This window comes from Misgurnus anguillicaudatus, chromosome 18 (assembly GCF_027580225.2).
Source record: "Misgurnus anguillicaudatus chromosome 18, ASM2758022v2, whole genome shotgun sequence".
Lineage (NCBI taxonomy): Eukaryota > Metazoa > Chordata > Actinopteri > Cypriniformes > Cobitidae > Misgurnus > Misgurnus anguillicaudatus.
Window position 1 is genome coordinate 26,838,118 of NC_073354.2, and position 24,569 is coordinate 26,862,686.

General features: G+C 36.0%; 2 protein-coding genes across 2 annotated transcripts; both read right to left on the minus strand.

Annotated features, from left to right (window-relative positions):
• Window positions 1-1,697: 1,697 nt before the first annotated feature.
• Window positions 1,698-15,344, minus strand: LOC129429184 (adhesion G protein-coupled receptor F4). The gene is made up of 17 exons (XM_073856225.1): window positions 15,202-15,344; window positions 14,963-15,109; window positions 14,397-14,543; window positions 13,480-13,713; window positions 9,614-9,714; window positions 9,301-9,365; window positions 9,061-9,197; window positions 8,758-8,961; window positions 8,338-8,535; window positions 5,944-6,087; window positions 5,660-5,847; window positions 5,400-5,570; window positions 2,807-4,150; window positions 2,638-2,679; window positions 2,432-2,496; window positions 2,247-2,299; window positions 1,698-2,143 (listed from the first exon to the last, which is right to left on the minus strand). The coding sequence occupies exons 1-17, from the start codon at window positions 15,260-15,262 to the stop codon at window positions 2,055-2,057; spliced, it is 3,390 nt and encodes a 1,129-aa protein (XP_073712326.1). The 5' UTR covers window positions 15,263-15,344; the 3' UTR covers window positions 1,698-2,054.
• A 681-nt stretch (window positions 15,345-16,025) lies between these two features.
• On the minus strand, window positions 16,026-18,924 carry LOC141350294 (uncharacterized). Its single transcript, XM_073855384.1, has 5 exons — window positions 18,888-18,924; window positions 18,580-18,726; window positions 18,329-18,475; window positions 16,356-16,502; window positions 16,026-16,189 (listed from the first exon to the last, which is right to left on the minus strand). Exons 1-5 carry the CDS (start codon window positions 18,922-18,924, stop codon window positions 16,026-16,028), a joined length of 642 nt encoding a protein of 213 aa, XP_073711485.1.
• Window positions 18,925-24,569: the final 5,645 nt, after the last annotated feature.

Genomic DNA, 24,569 nt, shown 5'->3' on the forward strand with positions numbered 1-24,569 from the left:
TGTTCAAATACATAAAATATACAGAATCTGCCAGGGCTATTAGTACAATGGTGCGCATATTTGGAGAAAAAATGATTAATTATCACATAGTAAAATATTTAGTCATACAGAATAAAATTTTCATTCATTTTGCGATCTAAAGAGCTCAAAGAGCGAACGGAGCAAGATGTGGGTCTCCTCTTCTTGATTTGCATCAGATTTGACTTTCAGAGCTCTATCATTTACTGTACAGCTGTCAATCATCTTACGTGGTTCAACGTGAACTCTGGCAGTAGTAATGCAATATTTAGAAAATGTACTCTTAATACTCAAGTACTTTTAAAAACAAGTAATTCCTTACTTTTACTTAAGTAGACATCTGACTGCAGTACTTTAGTAAAATTTAGCAAGAGCGAACTGTACTTTTACTCAAGTAATGAATGATGTGTACTCTGTCTGCCTCCGGTAGCGAGCATAACATAGGAGTTATATGCTCCCTCTTTTTGACCCCACACAAGAGTCGAGCCGCAGCATTTTGGACAAGCTGCAAGCGGGATAAAGCTGTCTGGCTAATCTAAATATAAAGTGAGTTACAGTAGTCCAGCCTAGATGAAATTAAAACATTAAAGGGGCCATGGCATAAAAATCTGACTTTTTCCATGTTTAAGTGCTATGATTGGGTCCCCAGTGCTTCTATCAACCTAGAAAATGTGAAAAAGATCAACCCAGTAACTTAGTTTTGGTACACCATTCTCCAAGAAGCCAAGATTTTTACCCAAGATTTCGGACACATAGACATATCTCCAAAATCCAGTTTCGGTGAATTTGAAGATTCAGATGGACTAAAAACTAAACGGTTTTCTTTTCATTCAAAATTAAACAATTTAAGGAAAGCCAAGCCCTTACATCAGCCAGACATGCCATAAGAGACTCAAGACCAACAGAATTTAGTTTGACAGGCAAATAAACCTGAGTGTCATCCGCATAGCAGTGGAATGACATACAGTATTTTCTAAAAATTGAGCCAAGAGGGAGCATATAGAGAGAAAAAAGGGGCCAAGATGGAACCCTGAGGGACTTCACATGGCAACAAAGCATTACTCGAGTTATGTTCACCCAGATTTACATAAGAATGAGGAAACATTACTGTTTGAGGCTCATGATATGTCATTACCATATACACAGCTCTAATAATTCAGCTATGACAAGGTAAATACAGTTTAACATTCTTGCTCACCTTCAAAGGGGACATTTCACAAGATTTTTTTTCAGATTTCAAATAAATCTTTGGTGTCCCCAGAGTTTGTATCTGAAGTTAGCTCAAAATACCATATAGATAATTTTTTTACAAAATGTTAAAATTACCACGTTGTAGCTGTGAGCAAAAATGTGTCGTTTTTGGGTGCGTCCTTTAAAATGCAAATGAGTTGATCTCGGCACTAAATGTCAGTGTCGTGGTTGGATAGTGCAGATTAAGAGGTGGTATTATCCCCTTCTGACATCACAAGGGGAGCCACATTTCAATAACCTATTTTTTCACATGCTTGCAGAGAATGGTTTACCAAAACTAAGTGCTTACTGGGTTGATCTTTTCACATCTAGATTGATAGAAGCACTGGGGACCCAATTATAGCACTTAAACATGGAAAAAGTCAGATTATCATGATATGCCTTTTTTTAAAAGATAATACGAGTAAATACAAAATAAAAAGACACTATTATCTATTATAACATTTAAAATTTTATTATTGGTGATTGTTTGAAAACAAGACAGTGTAGGTAAGACAGTTATATCTTGTTAAAAGGTCAATTTAAAATTCATTTATTAATAATTACCAATTAATTAACTATGATTACTGGCATGATTTGACTTTAATTTATGACAGAAAGATGATACAGTATGAATAATATACTTCTACAATAGTTACACAGCTTTGTTTGTATTTTGAAAAACGAAATACCCAATAGCACCCCATACACTTTTTTTGTATTTATCATGAAAGATGAAAGCAGGTAACAGACACAGAAAGGAAACAGGTTTTGTAAAGGTCTTCTGGCATTAGATCATGAAGTAGTTAAGGATTAAATGAATTATATGCATCACTGGAGCTGTTTGAAGACGTAGCTCCCGAGGAAGCATTTGCTACAGATACGTTGTACACATCTGTAAATCAAATTTTTATGTTACTTCATGTATTCAAGTCTACTTGTATTAATAATGGCTTATTTAATCCATCGCAATTCCACACACACAAACATTTACTTACTTCTTCTCCTTCTGAAAAAATCCAGTGCACTTGAAGATGGTCCTGCAGTAGTGCTCTGTAATATAGACATATCAGATGTGAACTACAGTAAATACATTTTTAATGTGGCAACAAAGCTGAGACCATTAAAGCACATAACACTGATGTTAAGGAGAACTGATGGGTGTGTAGTGCTTTGACATTTACTCCTGGTACGGTTGGAGCTGGTAAGGTTCCTCAGTGACAACTTTCCTGCCAATATCTCACGGATCTGCAATTATAGAATGACAAAATGATATTCAGTTTGTTGATACAACTGTGTGTCATTAAATTAAAATTTTTACCGCTTATTCATGAATCTTATATTTGAACTATGACCACAATCATATACACTGCAACAAAAAACTCATACCTTGCTGTCTAGAAGCACTCCAAACACCAAAATAAAGAATCCCTAAGGGAAAATTAAATATTGTTGTGTATGATTATTGCAGTAATATTATTTGTAAAGAAAACACAACGCACACACAATGTTAATTTACAATAAAGTAAAAAAAATGCAGACAGAAGGTTGAGGTTACCTGCAGTGAATTGAGGAGCGCAAACACCACATGAATGCCTAATTCACGCGTAACCATGGTTCCAATGCCAAATCCCCATGTTAGACCAAAGAGAGGAGTCAGAATGGCCACACATCGGGCAATAACCGAAAGAGTGTGTTTTTCATCAGCATGAGTTGTAGCACCAACTCCTCTTCTTATCATCTTACACACAACCACAATCAAAACCAGGAGGTTAAAGGCAAGAATGGTCAGAGCTGGAATCACAAATGCCAGCAGGGCTTTAGATTCAAACCAGTTCAGCCAACATGCATTTTCTTTTGTGACATAGTGTTGAGGTCCAGCTGTGGATGCGACAGTAATAACCGCTATGAGCAAAGGTGCACAATAGCCAACCATGAAGGCAATGACCATCATAATAGTTCTTGACATCTGAGAAAAGACCATGACGGTGCGGTAAAGGAGCAAAAGTGCTGAAATGAACATCCAGAAGAAAACAGCCAGGTAAAAAAAGTGCATGAAGAAAACTACTGGACTGCAGCGACCCACTGAGGTTGGTTGTTCTTGTTCTGCAATTGCAGCTGCGATGATAAAACAGATGTTTGCGATCAGCAGCGACACAGCGACGTTGACTATTGAGACGTGACGCATGTACGACGTGTCATTTCTTGTTGCTGACTTCCACACAATTATCTCAATGATGAGGCACAGAATCAAGCTGGCTATTGAAATAGCTACACCAATGTATGTGATATAGGCTAAGGCAGGGCTATCATTTGCAAACGGTGACATCAGGATTGAAAAAGAGGTTGTGTGGTCGCATTCACATGTAACCATGTTATTCTCTGAGCGCTTGAGTTTACATCCAGAGGAATCCCATCGATCCAGAGAAAAGTTCCAGAAGACACACTGAGGATTTTTCAATGATGTATTTGTGGTATCGAAAGCAAATGAAATGTTGCTAATTGCGTTATTAACTCTAACAACAACCACGTCTCCATTGATTTGGTTTTCTGATGTCTTGTTGTCATTATTAGAAGTATTTCGAGTTGGTAAAACATTATCAAGTTTTGTGAAGATAATAGTGGTTATGAGGGTCGGTTTAAGAACCTTTGGTATCACAATCTGAGTAGTTGAGTTTGGCAGTGAAGATGATCCAGTGAATGAGTTTGTAATTAGTGCTCTATTTAGCTGAATGGAGGTTTCATTTATTGTAAAATTATTATTTGAGAGACGATCACTTATAGTCTCAATAGCTTGAAGAAGTTCAGTGCTTTTGTTTTCTGTTTTGTTGTTATTGTTCAATTCTGTCCATGTGTTTTTAGATGCATCTGATACAATGATGTCCACTGTTTTAAGAAAATTCTGGAAATGAATATCATGATTAGTACAATGATGAACAAAACACAAGCAGAAATGCTCAAAAAATGTATGCAATACAAATGTGGCAGCCCAAGAATTAAATTAAATCTATCAAACAGATCTTTTCAATTAAGACATTTTGTTTCAAGATAATCACAATAAGTTGTTTCATCAGAGTATATGATGTGCAATATGACTGTAGATAGATGATTGGAAAAGCTTTAAAGGTAGGGTATCACATTTTGAAAAATGCTAATGGTAGCCGTCTAGCAATGAAATCATGATCCCAACTTCCAGTCAAATCGCCATCCAAAGTCACGCCTCTTTCAAAACACATGAACACGCACAGATCAGACGGTCGCATCTCATGTCTCATTCACCAGTGAGAAAACTTTGCAGTACAAAGTGAATAACATTTCCAAAATAACCAACATAAACAACTGGTTTACATCAGAAATAGTTAAAGCACACTTTCGGTTGTGTAGACGTAGTAGCTATATCGTTACGCTAATCCGTAAACGAACACAAATTTCATAAGCAACACAATGTTTCATCAAAGTAGAATATCTGAATCCATCTCAATAGAAAAAATCGCGTACCTACCTTACCAAAATAAACAGTGCAACGACCTTTTCAGACCCTTTGCCTCCTGCAGCTGTTTGAATCTCGTGGTAAAGCAGTAAAGTTACCGATGTTCATTTGGGTTTTTGTTCTTTGCTGATCCAGACAGTTTTTGCTGTTGTTGTTATAAAAGATGTCTTTTGTTTTGAGGCTCCTGAGCAGGTTGTCAATTCAGCAGAAACGTTTGCCATTCTCACTGTTTACAGACAGTAGCGCTACGTCCCAAACCGCCTACTTCCATACTACACAGTAGGCAAAGAGCATGAGAAGTAGTGCTTTTCGCCTACTTCATAGTATGGAAGCAGGCGGTCCGGGACGCAGAGTAGGTGAGCGCACGTGAACGGGCCGACGACGTATGGTGTCTGCGTGGACTAGCTGCGCGGTGGGCATTCAAATTACGCTTACGTCCGTTCGGACCGAAATCTATGATTGGTTGAACATTTTTTGGTCCTATGCCTTTCACAGATGAGATACATTTCTACAAATACATTTAAACAACTTAACACAGTGATTGCTATCAGGATGTGAAAAGACTTTTAACCAGCATAACTAAAAATGTTTTAGGATCAAATGTGTTACCCTACCTTTAATACTGTACAATATATTTGCATATAAACCTAAATACACATACCTCCATCACAGGTTGACTGATGGTAATAGTTTGTGAGATACCAGCAATTGTGTGAAGTATGCCAACAATGGTTTGGACAGTGTCAGGAGATTGTGTTATTGCAGTATTATTCTGCACTGCAGTGTTACTGAGATCTGTCATAAACACTGGGATATCATTTACACCTAAAACCTTCATTACAAAATAAGAAGAAATGTTAATACTAGAAATATGTATTATTAAAAATTTTCATGTGTAAATCAATGTGATTAATCGATTACCTCAGATCTCCTCTTAAGGTCTTTGACAGCTTTAACAACACAATCTCTCTGTACTTCTGTCCATTCATTTGTGACATTTTTCTGTTGACATTCATAAGTAATGAGGCCTTCCAGGCCATTTTCACACAGGCCCGTAACAATGTCACCTATTTTTCCAACTCCAAGCGTGTTATTTATACAGTCAAACTCTGTAAAACAAAGAAAGTATTTTAGTCATTTATTTATAATATAATCAGAAAAACAAACTTGATACTTCATGTAGAGTAAAGAGATTTAATGCTCACCACTGACTGTCTGAACTTGGACTGTCCTGTTGCTATAAACGAATGTTTGTAATTCTGGCATGTCCTTTAGTCGGCATGTGAGTTTTTCTTTAGACCCACACTTTGTGTTTAAGATTTCATGATTTAATGTGATGCAGCTAGATCCTAATTGCAGAAACCAGGCAAATACAAATGTTTAAGTAACACATACAGTAAAATGGGGTTGAAAGGAAAGCACCAATGAAAATCATCTTCTATTTCATCTCTTCCACAAACTTTGACAAAATGTTATCAGATAACACACCTTTCTCCCAACACAGGTGATTAATGACTGACTTTACCACATTTCTTTACCTAAATCTTTTCTACAGTAATTTCTTAAAGCTACACTGTATTTTTTTTAGTTAATTCTTAGGAAAAACCCATGTGTTCTTTCAAAAATATGTGCTCATTCATGTGTAATTACTTCCACCTACTAATCAAAGTATTCTCGTAAATGTAGAATCTGCTTTTTAGAATACATACAAGCGAGTCGCTCGAATGGCTGAATCCCTGTTGTGCCTCCATCTTTGAAATACATTCGCCGACGAGGGACATTCCTGAAATTCAAGCCTTTCGCGCTTTCAGACTACACTCACGCTGGCCGCTTCTCAACTGAAGCTGAAGCCTCCCAAGCTTGCATTTGTAGGCAGCATATGCCATCAAGACAGTCTTATTTCAGAATATTAACAATTATAAAGCTGACAGTTATTCTTAGTTAATTGTAAATTGATATAATATGCTTATTACTTGTGAATGTAATGCTCAGTTTACTTAAATAAACCAGGCTTGATGATGTATGCAGCCTGCATATGCGACCTGCGTAGACTGAAAGCCTTCGGATTGAGAAACAGCCGCACCGCGAGGAACCCGTGACCTAATGCTTTGATTTGAGGCAGATTTGAAAGCCTGTTGAAGACCTGTTCTCGAGGACATTAAAACAAGTCACCAAGGAAGCGAAAAAGAGAATTAAAACGACAACGCAACAGGAAAAACAACAAGACCAAATATCGGAGTAACGTTAATCTTAGTTTTCAAGATCATGAGGCTCAAGGGATGCCAAAGTTGCCTGCTTTTTATCTTCTCCACAGCCAATTTCACTATATTCGTTTAAATCTATACAGTCTTTGGTGTAAACTCAAAGTTTTATAGTTCCTTGGCAAACTATAGCTAACTGTAACACTGTAACAATGTCTTGTTAGTGTAAATGCACATGTGTTCGAACAGCCACACGCCGTCTCTCCGCCCATTTATGTAATCTGAGGTACTGAGATCAATGTTTTACATCTTTTCTGACCTCTAGCACGAACACATGTACAGCGCTATTTTTAGCCTTTCATTGATAAAACTAAAGTGGCTGATCTGCACGTCTTTCATTAGTTTCATTTTACAAGAGTGTGAAAGCTGCGCAATCTTATTTCAGCAATATCAGAGAAAGCTCTTACATATACACAGAGAAAACATTGTGTAACATGTTTGCTTATAACACAAGCAGTGGACTCTGACATAATATGCGTCCATTTAAACCCGTCATTACCCCCGCTCATGTTTAAATGACAGGAGAGGGACTCGTCCACAGACCATCCCCTCAGTAATCTGGAGAGAAGCGGTCGAAAGTGGATAAAAGAGACGGATTTAAATACCAGATGTAAACGTAATGTGTCTCTCTCGTCCACTTCATATAATATTTTTCCTTGCGTCGATGAAAAAGAAGTGTGTAAGCTTCATTTATGGTTGCTTTTTGTCTGTGATTTAAAGCGGACATATCATGAAAATCTGACTTTTTCCATGTTTAACTTAAATCTGCTATGACGAATCACAGCCAAATGACACTGTAAATTGTAATTATTTTTCATTGCTTTTGCTTTGTACTGGAAGTCATGTTAACCTTGGCATGAAGCGGCCACTGTAGTAGTTAAAACGTGCTCCGAATGTGTGGGGTAGGGTAGAAAGTAATATTCAGTCGGTTGTCATATAGAATTTCACCAATAGATGGGAGTAGATCCTACAAATTGTAGTTTTAAAGCTGCAATCCATAACTTCTTTGGTTTTAAATAAGCAAAAATCTGTCACTGAGCAGTGAGCAGTTTCCACAGCGTACTGCAATTTGCAATATGCTTATTATAATAATTTATAAGTTGGACTGATTTCACAGGCAACGTCATTTTGACCTTTAACTTATGTAAAGATATACATAAGTAACATGCAATTCTATACAGGTTTAAAGATACAGATATATTTAAATTTTATTCTCAAATATACGTTTGATTTTGAATCCTAAAGTTTCAATTTGGACTCTTGAAACCAAATGCATTAGAATTGGCACTAATAACAGCAGATGAAAAGCTTTTATAAAAATATAATTGTCCGCCCAACCTGAATCCTTTGTGGCACCACTAGAAATCCACTCAACTGTGTAACCATCTGCACAGCATTTCAGTTGGACAGTCTGGTCTTTACACTGAAGCTTTATATCAGTTTTGTCCACTATAATATTAGGAAGTGGTTTAATAGTAACGGTTTGCCACTGAATGTAAGGTATTGTGGACCTTTCTATGATACATGAGTATCTACCTGCAAGTGAACAAAGACAACAATACATATGTGTTATTTATCAGTCAATTCTAGTCCGTTTGGTTAATTTAAGAATTTTCCAATGTGCAACTAGGCAGTTAGACTATAGCAGCTTCATAATGTTATACTGAGATAAAACTTTGGTAAACTTTTATTTCTTTTCAGCAGTAGGGAGGCTTTATAAGACTATACTGACAGACAAAGACAAATCACATAACTCACCACTGTCACTTTCAGTTGCATTTTTTACAATGAGAGTGCTACCATTGTCGTCACTTGTAATGGTGTATTTTGCACTGTTTCCTGCAAGATCTTTTTCATTCACACTCCATTTTATTGCTCCCACAACAGAATTTGGACGCGTACACCTCAGTTCCACATTTTGCTGAGGAAAAAACTTATCTCTGTTTGTCAGACCAGTTTCCACTGAAAGTAAAAGCAATACAGCTCATCTCACCTTCAGTAATTTTTAAATGCTCATAATAACATAACATTCAGAAATATGAATATTTTATGATTTCATACCATTTTCAGAAAAAGCATCCTGAGCTAAGGGGATTCCTTGAGCTGCTAGAGTGTCTGAAACCTGTGTGTTTACTGATGAAACATCCAGATTATTGTTGGTTGCATTAATCGTGTAGTCTGCTATTATGCTACCAGACCTATGGAGAAAAACACAAACCATGGCAATAAGATGACACTGGATTAACACAAGAATTAAAGACAACATCACCTTTCAAGTGATGTACAAGTACACTGTCATACCTGAAGCCAATGACTATTACTGAACCTTTAATGAAGTTGGGCAGATTCTTGTAACTATTTTCAATCTGTAAAAAACAAAAGGAATTAATGTACATTAAGGTATGTGTAGAGTACTAACAACAATAAAGCAAAATATTCAAATAAAGTGAAATGTATGTAGACATAAAATCATTGAGACAAAATTGAATTTCTCTGGGCTGCTTTAGTGAAATGACCGTAAACAGGATAAATCTTGTTATTTTTATAATCTTAAAGCGATCAAAAAATACACAAAACAGTTAATATATTAGTATATGAAACATGTAATACTCACTGCGGATGTAATGAGTTGTACATATAATATGTACTTTGGATCAGCTTTGTTGGTGAGACTGGTGTCAAAAATTAGATTTATTCTCATTGCCATTTTAATAACTAAAAAACAAAAATAAATAAATAAATTAATAAATGAATAAAATGTGTGGATAGTATCAACAGACTTGAACAAAAATCCTCACTAGTAAAACTAAACATCTTCATACTGTACTTTAAAGTGCATTTGAAACCCATTTGAGAAAAATCAAGAACATCATTAAAAAAGTTATAATCAATGTAAAATGTCATGTTTTATTGTTTTTACCCAGTTACAAGTTTCTAGTATTTTTTAAATTTTCTTTCCTGAACTTTAGTTATTTTAAATGGATAGTTCACCCAAATGAAAAAAAATGTGTCATAATTTTCTCATCCTCATGTTGTTCTAAACCTGAATTTAATTTCTTTTTTCTGATGAACACAAATTAAGATATTTTGATAAATTATGGTATGCACACAGCTGGTTGTAACCATTGACTTCCATATTATAGGAAAAACAAATATTATCAGAAAAAGAAATATTAATAGTATAATAGTGTGACTTTTAAAAATTAAATCATTAGAATTCATTAACATTAAGGACCAGACTGATCTCACAGAAAGTCGTGTTATAGGCACGCAAAATTTGATACATTTATTTGTGTCTATTGCACGAAATTAAGCTTTTTTTCGTGCCTTGAGCACAAATGTCTTTTGCGTTACACTCGGACTAATTTCTATAAAGAATTTTGTGCTATGGACACAAATACATTGCTAAAATTTTGCATGATTATAACACAACTTTCCAAGAGATCATGTTGTTTAGGACACTTTTAAACATATAGTATGGTGAATATTCAACACCATCAAATATATATTTTACTTGTTTGCCTGTGCATTCAGGTCTTAATGATTAATGGTAAACAAACTTGTCTTGCTGTCCTTGAAGAGAGCTCTGCACCAGAGCTGCCTGGGGCTCCTGTGGGAGCAAGGGTGAATCTCTACCAGGGGCGTCATGCACCAATTTTTTTTTAAGGGGGCACAGTGTCAACAGCTCACAGAAATTTGTGCATACACAGACATCAAACGAAATATTATAGAGCTTTCAGTCTTTTCCATGGCACTTACATTTCTAACAATCTGAAAACCCCTGCTTTCATGCAAAAACCTCCAAAATAAGAGTGATGACTAACTTTAATATCAAATACTATTCAATCGGAATGATGACACATTTGCATCATATTTACATCTGAAACGGCATGTTTTTTTAAGTCTTAATGGCTTGTTTAATTGTGTCATTAATGCATTTTGCACAACAACTGCATTATCATATAAAATGTATGTAATTTTAAATCCATAAAGTATATAAACAACGAAAATGACATAAGCTATAGCCACGTGATTGATTTTAATGTTCAATAATGATTTAAAAAAATATGTTTAGATAAAATTATTAGAGGAACGGATTTTTGCATTAAATTTTACCTCATGTGAGCATGTGAGATTCCGCTCCTGCGTGAACTCTGGTGAACTTTGGCGTTGTGCCAAGAAGATGAATCTCTACTAATATAACGTTGAGACGGTCACATTTAAAACCATAAATTTTCTACACAGAGGAGGTTAACTGCACATTACCGTACTGGGGTTTGGAAATGTTGTGAGCGTTTCTAACATGTTTTAATTCCTCAGATAGCCAAACGCAGCAGCAAGCCAGCAACAGCAGAGAGCTCGTGAGCGCGCCCAGAAGCTGATGACGTCTGCGACTGCGCTGACTGCAGCGCCAGCTGCCGCCAGAATAAAAGTAATGTAACATGATCAAAACACTATCAAAACGGCGAAAATCTCCGAAAAGTGACAAGGATGCAGCACAGAATGTATAATATTGTGCATATTAAACAGATTAAAAGTCAAATAACAGATTAATGGACGCTTATTTGATTTTGAGGTTGGATGCAAAATCAAATAAGCAGGTGCCCCCTAAGTTTGAATGGGCATGACGCCTCTGATCTCTACTGTGGTAGTGTGAGCGGGATAAGATCGCTACTTAAGTATGGAGAAAAAGCAACGGCGACTGTTAAATGAGAGAGCAATCAGCTGGGATCACTACTGCATTAGTATGAGCGTGACAAAATTACTGCTGAAATCAATGTGCATGTGCGAAAGTTTGTTAGAGGCTTATCAATAACTAGCTAACATATTCATTAGATTTTTGTTGACAAATAAGCCGCACAAGAACAAACGCACATTGAAAACGCGATCACAAACACAATTTTGGAAAAAAAGATTTTTATATTTATTTATGATACATTTCTATAAGAGAAAAACGCTATATGAGAGCATCTTGTGACTATTTCCTAGGCTTATCTGCTTACTGTAGATGACTGTGTTAAAAGATTGGGACACGGTGGGTCCAGCGGAACCCAACTCAGACTTTGCAAGAGCATGCAGCTTACCTTTGCTGCTGGTGGGCAGGTAAAGAAAGGCTAATGATCCCAGGGTTTCTTGTCAAAATAAATGTTAACAAATGAATAAAAAGATTAAAACTGGAACAGAATGGCCTTGCAGAACTTTTTAATGACATATGCATCTGTGGTCAGTCAATTTAAGGCAGAAATAAATGCAGAGTTTCTCGGTTGTTATAAATCGTAAGTTGTGAGGTCGAAGTCCAAAGACTTGATTCACTTGGCTTTGCAGCTAGCACGGCACTGTTTGTGTTTGAAATAGCGCCTCTGAACACCCAGGCAGGAGCTCTGCCAAAGCATATAATGCAGATCAGCTAAATTTATTACACAATTGACTGTGCCCTCGGTTTGCGAGCGCAAGGCACATCAGTAACTCTCTCTTGTCCAATTGCCAAAAAAGAGAAAGAGAAAATTACTTGTGAGAACCGATCACAAAACGAAGATTAATTGATCACGAGTAAAAATGCAATTGGCTTAAGAAAGTCAGTAAGCAGAGCCAGAAGTTTATGAAATAAAGCCAGTTTATGAAATAAAGCTCAATGTTTGAGCTTCAGGAAATCATTTTTCTGGTGACACATTTCGGCATGTCATAATACCTATACATATGGATGAGTTTGCTGGAGTGGGCGATAATGATCAACAGGCTGGGTTACCATCCAAACATAAAGCAAATCTTTCAAAATTCACAGAAAACTGAGAAACAGATGTGAATTAGGTGCGTTTCTATCAAGTTGGTCGAGCGAAAGACGGTATTGGTGACTAGAACCCAACACTAAATAAAATAAGGCATGCTTGGGAAATGGAAACATGACTGCATGTAGTCAAGATGGGGCAAGTTATTTATTTATTTGCAGCTTTATATAGCCAAACTGAATGCTGTGCACAGAAACAAGAAATGCACAATTTTTTCATGCATGCACTAGCAGCAAGGACATTAAGATGACGCCAAGCCCATATGGTAAAGACAACATTAGCGGGAACAGCAGACGGTCAGTGCCGTGGGTTTAATGTTCGCTACATTGCAATTTATTTGGCAGTTGCATTTCCATCTACCATGATTCGCATGAGTCCAAAACCACCTCAAGCGAGCATTAAAACTTGCGAATTAAGGGATTTTTATTAAAAATTTGGCATTTCCATAACTCGTTTTTAATGTGATACTTCAAAAAGCACATAAAACCATGAAGATGAGAACATGAAGCAGGTTGGGAAAACAGCCAGAGCAGGGCTCTGCCAGAAAAATTGCAGCTGGACCATTTGCGCAGGCCTGAATGCTGTATACGCCCATGATGATGATTAACAGTCCTGAATTTTTAGGCTCCTCCCGAACCTATGTTAAGAACTACATTTGTGGTGTCTCTCATTATTTTTATAGTACTGTACATACCTGTTGGTGGTTTGACTGTAGGTGATGGTGGCTTTAATGTAGCTGGTGGTGGTGGTTTCACTGTAGTTGCAGCTGGTGATTTCAATGTAGTTGATGGTTTCACTGTAGTTGGTGGTTTCACTGTAGTTGGAGGTTTCACTGTAGTTGATGCTGGTGATTTCAATGTAGTTGATGGTTTCACTGTAGTTGGTGGTTTCACTGTAGTTGGAGGTTTCACTGTAGATTTTGATTCTTCTTTGCATTAGATATTAGTGAAATCTCAAGTTCTTAAGTACTGCTCATTCTGTTATATGTAATAATATTAAATTGGGCACAGTATGCGCTTTAAAGCAAAACCATTGTCCTTTAACACTTTAATCGCATCTACCTATACCGCACTAAATGGAGTGCACATGTATTATTATAACGCACCTTAAGGGCAAATTCATTTAAAACTTGACATTAGGAAGTTTTCCCTGAACTCTGTCAACTCAACTTGCTGTCAGCAGTCTGCCTTCATCCGCGCAAAGTTCTAGTTCTTTTATTTGAAGCAAGACCGTGACAGCAGCATTTTAAACCATTATAGGTATTGTAAAAATATTTCTGTTTCCTTTGAGGCACTGAATAATGAAATATGTCCATAGGAACGTGTTTGTCATTGAATGTAAGTGGCCAGTAACACACCTGTATGTGAGTTCATAATTTGTGCTCTGCATTAGGCTATGTGTTAATAATAAGCACAATATTTAGCAAATAATTAGAATATAAAAATTGCATGTAAACAGAAGTGAAGTGGTTTGGAATGCAGAAGTGCTGCATTTATTTAAACATCTTTCTGCGATTAAGTCATTACTCTGATTATTGGAAATAATCGCATCATTGGTGTACATGTAAACGTAGTCATTGATTTATTGTGTACAGTAAGCAATCAATCATACCTTTGCATGGGTTACTGATGTTTATAGGGAGGTTCAGGTCAGTTACATTATATCCAGTCATACACCAGCAATTGTAACTCCCAGCAGTGTTGTTGCAGATTGAGTTTGGACCACAGACCTCAGAAATCTCAACACATTCATTCACATCTTTAAACCAAATGTAAAAATAGAAAAAAATTACAGACAATTTACAATTATGCAACAACCTTAAGATGACAAGTTTAAAAATCGATGTCTATGCCAGAAAATCATGAAACTAGAAAAGTCCAGAGCCGGTCACAAACATTGGTATCATGGGGATAGAGGAATTTTTTTAAACAGATCAGAATTGGCTGCATGTGTGGACCTGATCACCGTTTTTTTATAAATGCAGAGTGCAAATGGTGGCTGAAAAGCACAGAAACAGACCCTTGAAATGTCCGCAATTCAAGCATTCAAGAAGTGGTAGCAGCAATATGGCATCCAAAGCTGACAAATTGTTACGACACCTCAAATCTAAAACATCCAGCAGAATTAAGCGTGCTTACTTGGGTAGGACATCCCTATATGAAACTTTAGAAACATACCAATGCATGGGTTTCTTCCACTGATATTTTGAGATAGATCAGTGATGTTATATCCTTCCCAACAAGAGCACGAGTAACTTCCATTGTAATTGTGACAGTAAGCATTCGGCCCGCACACAGATGATGGGTCAAGACATTCATAAATATCTGAAAAAACACCAACAATTGGAATATGAATAGGTCACTATTCAGACAGTACTAACTAACAAATTGTATAAATCTTCAGCTGTCAATCAAACCTCTGCATGGGTTACTGATGCTTAAAGGAAGGGTTGGGTCTGTTATATTATATCCACTCATACACCAGCAATTGTAACTCCCATCAGTGTTGTTGCAGATTGAGTTTGGACCACAGATCTCAGGAATCTCATCACATTCATTCACATCTTTATTGCAACAAAAACACAACAATGTTAGCGCACTAACACGAATCACAAAGCATGAATGTAGGAGTACAAAAAAATATATTAAAGAATTTTTTTTACTTGTGTTAAAACCTAGGTCTGACAGCAAAAACTGTCTAGAAATTCAGCTGTCATTCACATCTGTGCATGGGTTACTGATGTTTATAGGGAGGTTCAGGTCTGTTACTTTATATCCACTCCTACAGGAGCAATTGTAACTCCCATCAGTGTTGTTGCAGATTGATTTTGGACCACAGATCTCAGGAATCTTAGCACATTCATCCACATCTTCAAAAACAAACCAACACAAATACAGTAAATATTTAAAAACATAAAATTTTGCATCATCCTAAAGACAAGAAGTTCTTAAGTGATCTTTACAAGTCAACATCTGTGCATATCATGAAACCTTATCAAAAACATACCTATGCATGGATTACTGTCACTGATATTTTGATATACATCAATGATGTAATATCCTTCCCAACAAGAACACGAGTAACTTCCATTGTAATTGTGACAGTAAGCGTTTGGCCCACACACTGATGATGGGTCAAGACATTCATAAATATCTGGAAAAAAATCAATAATTGGAATATGAAAAGGTCATTGTTTACAACATATTCAGAAAGTAATAAACTAACAAACTGTCCAGCACTTCAGATGTCAATCATACCTCTGCATGGGTTATTGATGTTTATTGGGAGGTTCGGGTCTGTTACATTATATCCACTCATACACCAGCAATCGTAACTCCCATCAGTGTTGTTGCAGATTGAGTTTGGACCACAGACCTCAGGAATCTCATCACATTCATTCACATCTTTATTACAGCAAAGATAATAATGTTAGCACACTAACACGAATCACAAAGCATGAATGTAGGAGTACAAAAAAAAAAACATATTAAAGAATTTTAACAATTTTACTTGTGTTAAAACCTAGGACTGACAGTAAAAACTGTCTAGAAGTTCAGCTGTCAGTCATACCTGTGCATGGGTTACTGATGTTTATAGGGAGGTTCAGGTCTGTTACTTTATATCCACTCCTACAGGAGCAATTGTAACTCCCATCAGTGTTGTTGCAGATTGAGTTTGGACCACAGACCGGAGGAATATTAACACATTCATCCACATCTTTATCAAAAACAAACCAACACAAATACAGTAAATATTTAAAAACATAACATTTTGCATCAACCTAAAGACAAGGGGTCTCATTTATAAAGCGTTTTTTACGCACAGATTCGACCTTAGACCGTGCGTACGCTCAAATCCACTCCAACACTCAGATTTATAAAACTTGTCTTTGACGTGGAAAAGTACTTACCTCCACATCAGGTTCCGACTCGACGTACGCACGTTTTCTTGTGGCAGTATTGCAGGTAGGCATATTCGAAACTTTTACAGCGCCAGCATCATCTGTATTAGAGCTTATTGGGCCAAAAAAAACATAACCGAAGCCCCCTACACGTTGTAGCGGCCGACCCGACCGACAATTTAACTGTAATTATAAGCCCGATACCAATTGAAACCAGACAATGTTTTAATAGTGCGCCATGACGTTCTCAGCTACAATTCAGAGTTGTTTGAACTACAGAAATCTGTTCAGAATTTTCTTAATGAACTAATGCAACAAGGACGAAGCATGCAAACTGCGCTGTTGGTTTATTCAGAATAGGAACATAATAAAAAACATGCAACAATGATGCACACAGAAAATTAACAAGAAGGAAAGGCATACTACTTCAAAATAATTTAACAAGGTTTTAGAATATATTTTAAACAAAATGTGTTGGCCTATTTCGACATTTTAAAATGTATGGCAATTCCGATGCAAAAATGTGTCCATAGGTTCAGGAAATGATTTTCTAGTTCGTCATCTGTTCAAAACATATAAAACAAATACAGCAAAATTGTTTCGCCGTGTTTAACGCATATGTAAATGTTACAAAACGTGCTTATTAATTGAAAGTAAAAAAAAGAATTAAATGATTAAAAGGACGTGAAAGGAACTACATTTTAAATCCTTGATGTAGCCTACAATAAGGGACATGCGACATTTAAGGATGGGTATTTAAAAAATTCATATAAATTATTCCCATGCATCGATTTTAATGTTAAACATCTGTAAATCCATGCAGGAGGCATGGCAAACTGAAACAAAACGTTTAAGACACAAATACTACGTTTACGTGTAAAAAATATATTTAAATGGGTAACACTTACATTAGTTAACATTAACTAATAATGAACTGCACTTATACAGCATTTATTAATCTTTGTTAATGTTAATTTCAACAATTACTAATACTTTATTAAAATCTTGTTAACGTTAGTTAATGTACTATGAATGCGAATTCAATTGTTTTAACGTGGACAAAACCTTTATTTCTATTACCTAACATTAACAAAGATGAAAAAATGCTGTAACAAATTAATTGCTCACGGTTGTTCATGTCAGTTCATACATTTATGTTAACTAATGAACCTTATTGTAAAGTAAAGTAAAACACGTGAATTGAAAGGTCCACTAATTATCACCTTAATCGTGATGTCAATAACGTTTTCATGTTAGAATTTAGAAATATTAAAAACTTAAGCAAGCAACAACAAAGATGTTTTTTGACCACTGCCAATGTAGTCAGAGAATTTGGCCTTTGATCATTTAATATTTATATGCTAATGAATTAAATTAGGGGCGTTTAGAAGGCGGAGTTCTAAGAGCAATTTTAAGATCATTTGTGATTTATAAACTGCACATCTGGAAAAGAGGCGTACGCAGGTTTTTTGTGCGTACGCTCCTTTTCTATGAATTACACGTATGATCATTTCAGAAATGGTCTTAGATTAAATGTAGGATAGTTCTTATGTCCACTTTTATAAATGAGGCCCCTGAAGTTCTTAAGTGATTATTACAAAACAACGTCTGTGCATATCATGAAACCTTATCAAAAACATACCAATGCATGGGTTACTGTCACTAATATTTTGAGATACATCAGTGATCTTATATCCTTCCCAACAAGAGCATGAGTAACTTCCATTGTAATTGTGACAGTAAGCGTTCGGCCCACACACTGATGATGGGTCAAGACATTCATAAATATCTGAAAAAACAACAACAATTGGAATATGAATAGGTCACTGTTTACAACTTATTCAGACAGTAATAAACTAACAAATTGTATAAAGCTTCAGCTGTCAATCATACCTCTGCATGGGTTAGTGATGTTTATTGGGAGGTTCGGGTCTGTTACATTATATCCACTCATACACCAGCAATCGTAACTCCCATCAGTGTTGTTGCAGATTGAGTTTGGACCACAGATCTCAGGAATCTCATCACATTCATTCACATCTTTATCACAGAAAGGACAAAAATGTTAGAAAAACTGTTTGCTTTTGCTATCTATAATTCAGCGCACTTAACACGAATCACAAAACATGAATGTAGGTGTACGAGAACAAAATTAAATATTAAAGAATTTAATTTTACTTGTGTTAAAACCTAGAACTGACAGTAAAAACTGTCTAGAAGTTCAGCTGTGTCAGTCATACCTGTGCATGAGTTACTGATGTTTATAGGGAGGTTCAGGTCTGTTACTTTATATCCTCTCATACACCAGCAATCGTAACTCCCATCAGTGTTGTTGCAGATTGAGTTTGGACCACAGATCTCAGGAATCTCATCACATTCATTCACATCTTTATCACAGAAAGGACAAAAATGTTAGAAAAACTGTTTGCTTTTGCTATCTATAATTCAGCGCACTTAACACGAATCACAAAACATGAATGTAGGTGTACGAGAACAAAATTAAATATTAAAGAATTTAATTTTACTTGTGTTAAAACCTAGAACTGACAGTAAAAACTGTCTAGAAGTTCAGCTGTGTCAGTCATACCTGTGCATGAGTTACTGATGTTTATAGGGAGGTTCAGGTCTGTTACTTTATATCCACTCATACAGGAGCAATTGAAACTCCCAGCAGTGTTGTTGCAGATTGAGTTTGGACCACAGACCTCAGGAATCTTAGCACATTCATCCACATCTTCAAAAACAAACCAACACAAATACAGTAAATATTTAAAAACATAAAATGTTGCATCAACCTAAAGACAAGAAGTTCTTAAAGGCAGGATAGGCAGGAATTGTCTGGAGAGGTTTTTTACAAATTTGTTTAAACTGTCTTTATATATCAATACACAAGTAAAATGTAAGTACTCTGAAAAATAGAGCACAAAAATCGAGTGTCTGTAGACCTCTCACCACTGTTTTTAACACAGCTCATTTTTCCATTCACTCCACCCCCTCCCTTCTGGGTTTCTTCTAAAGCCACGCCCCCAAAACACATGAACGCGCGAATTACCTCAGACAAGCGGAGAGGAAGGAGCGCGGTGCATGTAATAACATCAAGTCACAATCACAAGTAATAATACACCTAACTTTATCACTAGGAATATAAACAGATGGCTTTTATAAACGGATGGCTTTTAGTACTCACTATTAAGCCAGTGTTTTGCATGGAAGAGTTTCCGTGATGAAAGCATTGTTGACTCTGATGGGGACTACACTCCGCAGACAATACCGCTACCGCATCATCGACTCGAGGAAAAGCCACGCGATATTTACTCTCGTTTGATTGCTTCGTTTATTCCTTTTTTGCATTCGCTGACTGGATATGCAGGTACTGTGAGATGTGAATGCACTCTCTGTGAGTTGTGAATGCTGTTTCTCTGCCGTATTTTGCTCTTCCTAGAGTGCCTTGTGCACGTTCAAATCAATCGGATGTGGGCATGTCTGGGCAGATCCCATAGCAACGGGTGGAGCCATGGTCGCGCGAGAGAGTGAAATTCGCGCAAGCCAATCATTTGTTTCGTCCCGAATGGAAATAATTAACTGTGTTTAACACAGTCTTGAGAGGTCTACAGACACTCGAGTTTTATACTCTCTTTTTCAGAGAACTTACATTTTAATTATGCATTTGTATATAAAGACAGTTTAGACAAACTTGTAAAAATTTTTTAGATAATTCCTGCCTACCCTGCCTTTAAGTGTTTATTACAAAACAACATCTGCACCAATCATGAAACCTTATCAAAAGCATACCAATGCATGGGTTACTGTCACTAATATTTTGATTGCCATCAATGATGTCATATCCTTTCCAACAAGAGCACGAGTAACTTCCATTGTAATTGTGACAGTAAGCGTTCGGCCCACACACTGATGATGGGTCAAGACATTCATAAATATCTGAAATGAAATAGAAATTGGTTAAGTTATATCCAAATCCATGTTTAATAAAAATAATTTAATGATGCAGCAATAAACTTGTTGGAATACCTTATAGTATTTATTTTTCAACTTCACAAATTTAAATATGATAAAATTGTGATGATTTCATGTTTAAAAAAGTGAGCAAGAGACAAATATTGAAATTGACAGGTAGGTCAAAATCATTATAGTATCTGCAAAAAGCCCCCTATCGGTGCATCCCAAGTTACAGTTTACTTACTTTTCAGGCAATACAAAATACTAACTGTTTAGCCGGTCAGCTGATAATCATATCTCTGCATGGGTTACTGATGTTTATAGGGAGGTTTGGGTCAGTTACATTATATCCACTCATGCACCAGCAATCGTAACTCCCATCAGTGTTGTTGCAGATTGAGTTTGGACCACAGACCTCAGGAATCTCATCACATTCATTCACATCTTTAATAAGAAAAATATTAGATAGTTTGCTGTTGGCATCTACAAACCATACAGCACACTAACACAATTCACAAAGGTTTTTATGTATGCTTACATTTTTTTAAAATCAGATAAAAAACCTTATCAAGACATCTAAAAACAATCTAAAAATTTCTGTTTTTTAGCCCATGCCTTGTAAATACTGGACAGAAGATATGCTGGGTTAAAAAGACCAAATGCTAAATTGTTGTTATGCAATAGGTACATTTTAACCCAACTGTGTGTTCTGTTCAATATTTACCCTGCAAGGGTTAAAAATAACCTAGCCATTTTTAGAGTGAATGAGACAAAATAAATCTGAAAAAAAAACCCATAAATATTTAAAATGTTTATTTTTGCAAAACCTAGGACCAACAGTAAAAAATGTCTAGAGCTTTAACTGTCAATCATACCTCTGCATGGGTTACTGATGTTTATATGCAAGGTTAGGTTGGTTACATTATATCCATTTATACACCAGCAATTGTAACTCCCTTCAGTGTTGTTGCAGATTGAGTTTGGACCACAGATCTCAGGAATCTCAACACATTCATTCACATCTTCAAAAACAAAACAAACCAATAAGAACAGTAAATATTTATAAATTAAAATTATTCAACATCTGCACAAATCATGAAACCTTATCAAAAACATACCAATGCATGGGTTACTGTCACTAATACTTTGATTTCCATCAATGATGTCATATCCTTCCCAACAAGAGCACGAGTAACTTCCATTGTAATTGTGACAGTAAGCGTTCGGCCCACACACTGATGATGGGTCAAGACATTCATAAATATCTGAAAGAAAATAAAAAGAATTGGAAAAGGTCACAGTTAACTGGATTTTCAGTACAATAAATAAACACTGCAGAGCTTCAGCTGTCAGTCATACCTATGCATGGATTACTGATGTTTATAGGGAGGTTTGGGTCTGTTATTTTATATCCACTCATACACCAGCAATCATAACTCCCAGCAGTGTTGTTGCAGATTGAGTTTGGACCACAGACCTCAGGAATCTCAACACATTCATTCACATCTTAAAAAAAAAAAAAAATATTAGATACATTTTTTTTTTTGCATCTACAAAACATAGAGCAGACTAAAGAAATTCACAAAGAGTTTTATGTATGCTTAAAATAATTTTAAATGAAATGATCAACTTTATCAAGAAGACACTTTGAATGAGACAAAATAAATCTGATAAATCTAAAGTTAAAACCTTTAAATATTTAAATGTTTATTTTGCAAAACACAGAAATGACAGTAACAAACTGTCCAGAGCTTTAACTGTCAATCATACCTGTGCATGGGTTACTGATGTTTATAGGGAGGTTCAGGTCTGTTACTTTATATCCACTCACACATGTGCAATTGTAACTCCCAGCAGTGTTGTTGCAGATTGAGTTTGGACCACAGATCTCAGGAATCTCAACACATTCATCCACATCTTTATAACAAAACAAAGAACAGTGAAAATGTATAAATAAAAATTACGCAACATCTGCACAAATCATGAAACCTTATCAAAAACATACCAATGCATGGGTTACTGTCACTAATACTTTGATTTCCATCAATGATGTCATATCCTTCCCAACAAGAGCACGAGTAACTTCCATTGTAATTGTGACAGTAAGCGTTCGGCCCACACACTGATGATGGGTCAAGACATTCATAAATATCTGAAATTAAATAAAAAGAATTGGAAAAGAAAAAGTTTACAGTTAATTGGATTTTCAGTAAAATAAATAGATTGTGCAGAGCTTGAGATGTCAATCATACCTCTGCATGGGTTACTGATGTTTATAGGGAGGTTTGGGTCGGTTACATTATATCCACTCATACACCAGCAATCATAACTCCCATCAGTGTTGTTGCAGATTGAGTTTGGACCACAGATCTCAGGAATCTCAACACATTCATTCACATCTTCAAAAACAAATGAAAAATACTAAATAAATGATTTTTTTTGGCATCTACAAAACATAGAGCAGACTAAAGCAATTCACAAAGAGTTTCCATGCTTAAAATAATTAAAAATGAGATCATCAACTTTATCAAGAAGAAACTTTGAATGAGACAAAATAAATCAGATAAATCTGAAAGTGGCGGTTTCCCGGACAGGGATTAGACTAGTACTAGACTAAAATCAGGCATGTGATTGGCTAAGGACAAAAAAGCAGGAAAATATATTGAGACCCACACACGCCAATCAAACTGGTGGCGAATCTATACGGATAGTAAAGTAGGACCCATAACAACTTATTTGAACAAAAAAAAAACACATTTTAATTTATTTTACAGCTAGATGTGCAACATGCAACTTTTTTGTACAGTATGACACATAACAACTTATTTGGTAGATGTGTAACAGTGGGAATCAAAAGAAAGTGTCTTGAACACTGCTCCATCACCAGCTCTCTCTATAACAACAACCATGACAAAAAATATGTTTTAACTTATTTTTGTTTTACATTTTTACCCAACTTTAAGAGCTAAATGTGCAACATGCAAAGGTTCACATAACTGCACCTGCCTCTCATTAAATACTCGCACGGCGGGGCGGCGCCGGCAGATGCAATTATCTGCATGCCAAGTTCATTGGCATTTTCAAAGTTTCTCGAAGTAGAAAGGTCCCCGCAAAGCGGTTCCCAAGAGCTTAAATTGTCAATTATACCTGTGCATGGGTTAGTAATATTCGTAGGGAGGTTCAGGTCTGTTACATTATATCCACTAATACACGAGCAATTGTAACTCCCTTCAGTGTTGATGCAGATTGATTTTGGACCACAGACCTCAGGAATCTCAACACATTCATCCACATCTTCAATAACAAAACAAAAACAGTGTATATTTATAAATTAAAATGACTCAACATCTGCACAAATCATGAAACCATATCAAAAACGTACCAATGCATGGGTTACTGTCACTAATACTTTGATTTCCATCAATGATGTCATATCCTTCCCAACAAGAGCACGAGTAACTTCCATTGTAATTGTGACAGTTAGCGTTCGGCCCACACACTGATGATGGGTCAAGACATTCATAAATATCTGAAAGAAAATAATAATTGTTGACAAAAGTAAAAGGTTAAAGTTAACTGAATATCTAAGCAGTACAAAAATAAAATCTCCAGGGGCTGGATGCACCAGCTAAACGTACACCCAGTTGTAAGACTAGTCTGAAAATTAAATGCACTGTACTGTAAGTCTTACATATAATTTTAATTGTTGAATCCAGGCATAGCACACTTCTAAGACTAAATAAAAGGGGGTTCCCTCCATTAAAAAAAATAAGAATAATAATCTATGAGACAACTCTAGCATACAGGCTACACAATCAGCAGGCTTTTAGGAGCAAAGAGTAATGACACTGCATCAGAAATCCTTTTGATCCTTCCACAATTCATGGATAAATAAATAAATAAATAGAGAAATTATTGACATTTTT

Excerpts from the sequence above, each read along its gene's own strand:
- LOC129429184 (XM_073856225.1), bottom strand. The coding sequence starts at position 15,262 with ATGAGTGGATATAATATAACAGACCCAACCCTTCCTTTAAGCATCAGT. Across the intron at positions 9,198-9,300 it reads GTAATAGTCATTGGCTTCAG|GTCTGGTAGCATAATAGCAG; the intron begins GTATGACAGTGT and ends TTTTCTCCATAG. Across the intron at positions 4,151-5,399 it reads TCAGTCAACCTGTGATGGAG|AATTTTCTTAAAACAGTGGA; the intron begins GTATGTGTATTT and ends ATTCATTTCCAG.
- LOC141350294 (XM_073855384.1), bottom strand. The coding sequence starts at position 18,924 with ATGACTGACACAGCTGAACTTCTAGACAGTTTTTACT. Across the intron at positions 18,727-18,887 it reads ACTTCTAGACAGTTTTTACT|ATGTGAATGAATGTGATGAG; the intron begins GTCAGTTCTAGG and ends TCTGTGATAAAG. Across the intron at positions 16,503-18,328 it reads TGACAGTAACCCATGCATTG|ATGTGGATGAATGTGTTAAT; the intron begins GTATGTTTTTGA and ends TTTTTGATAAAG.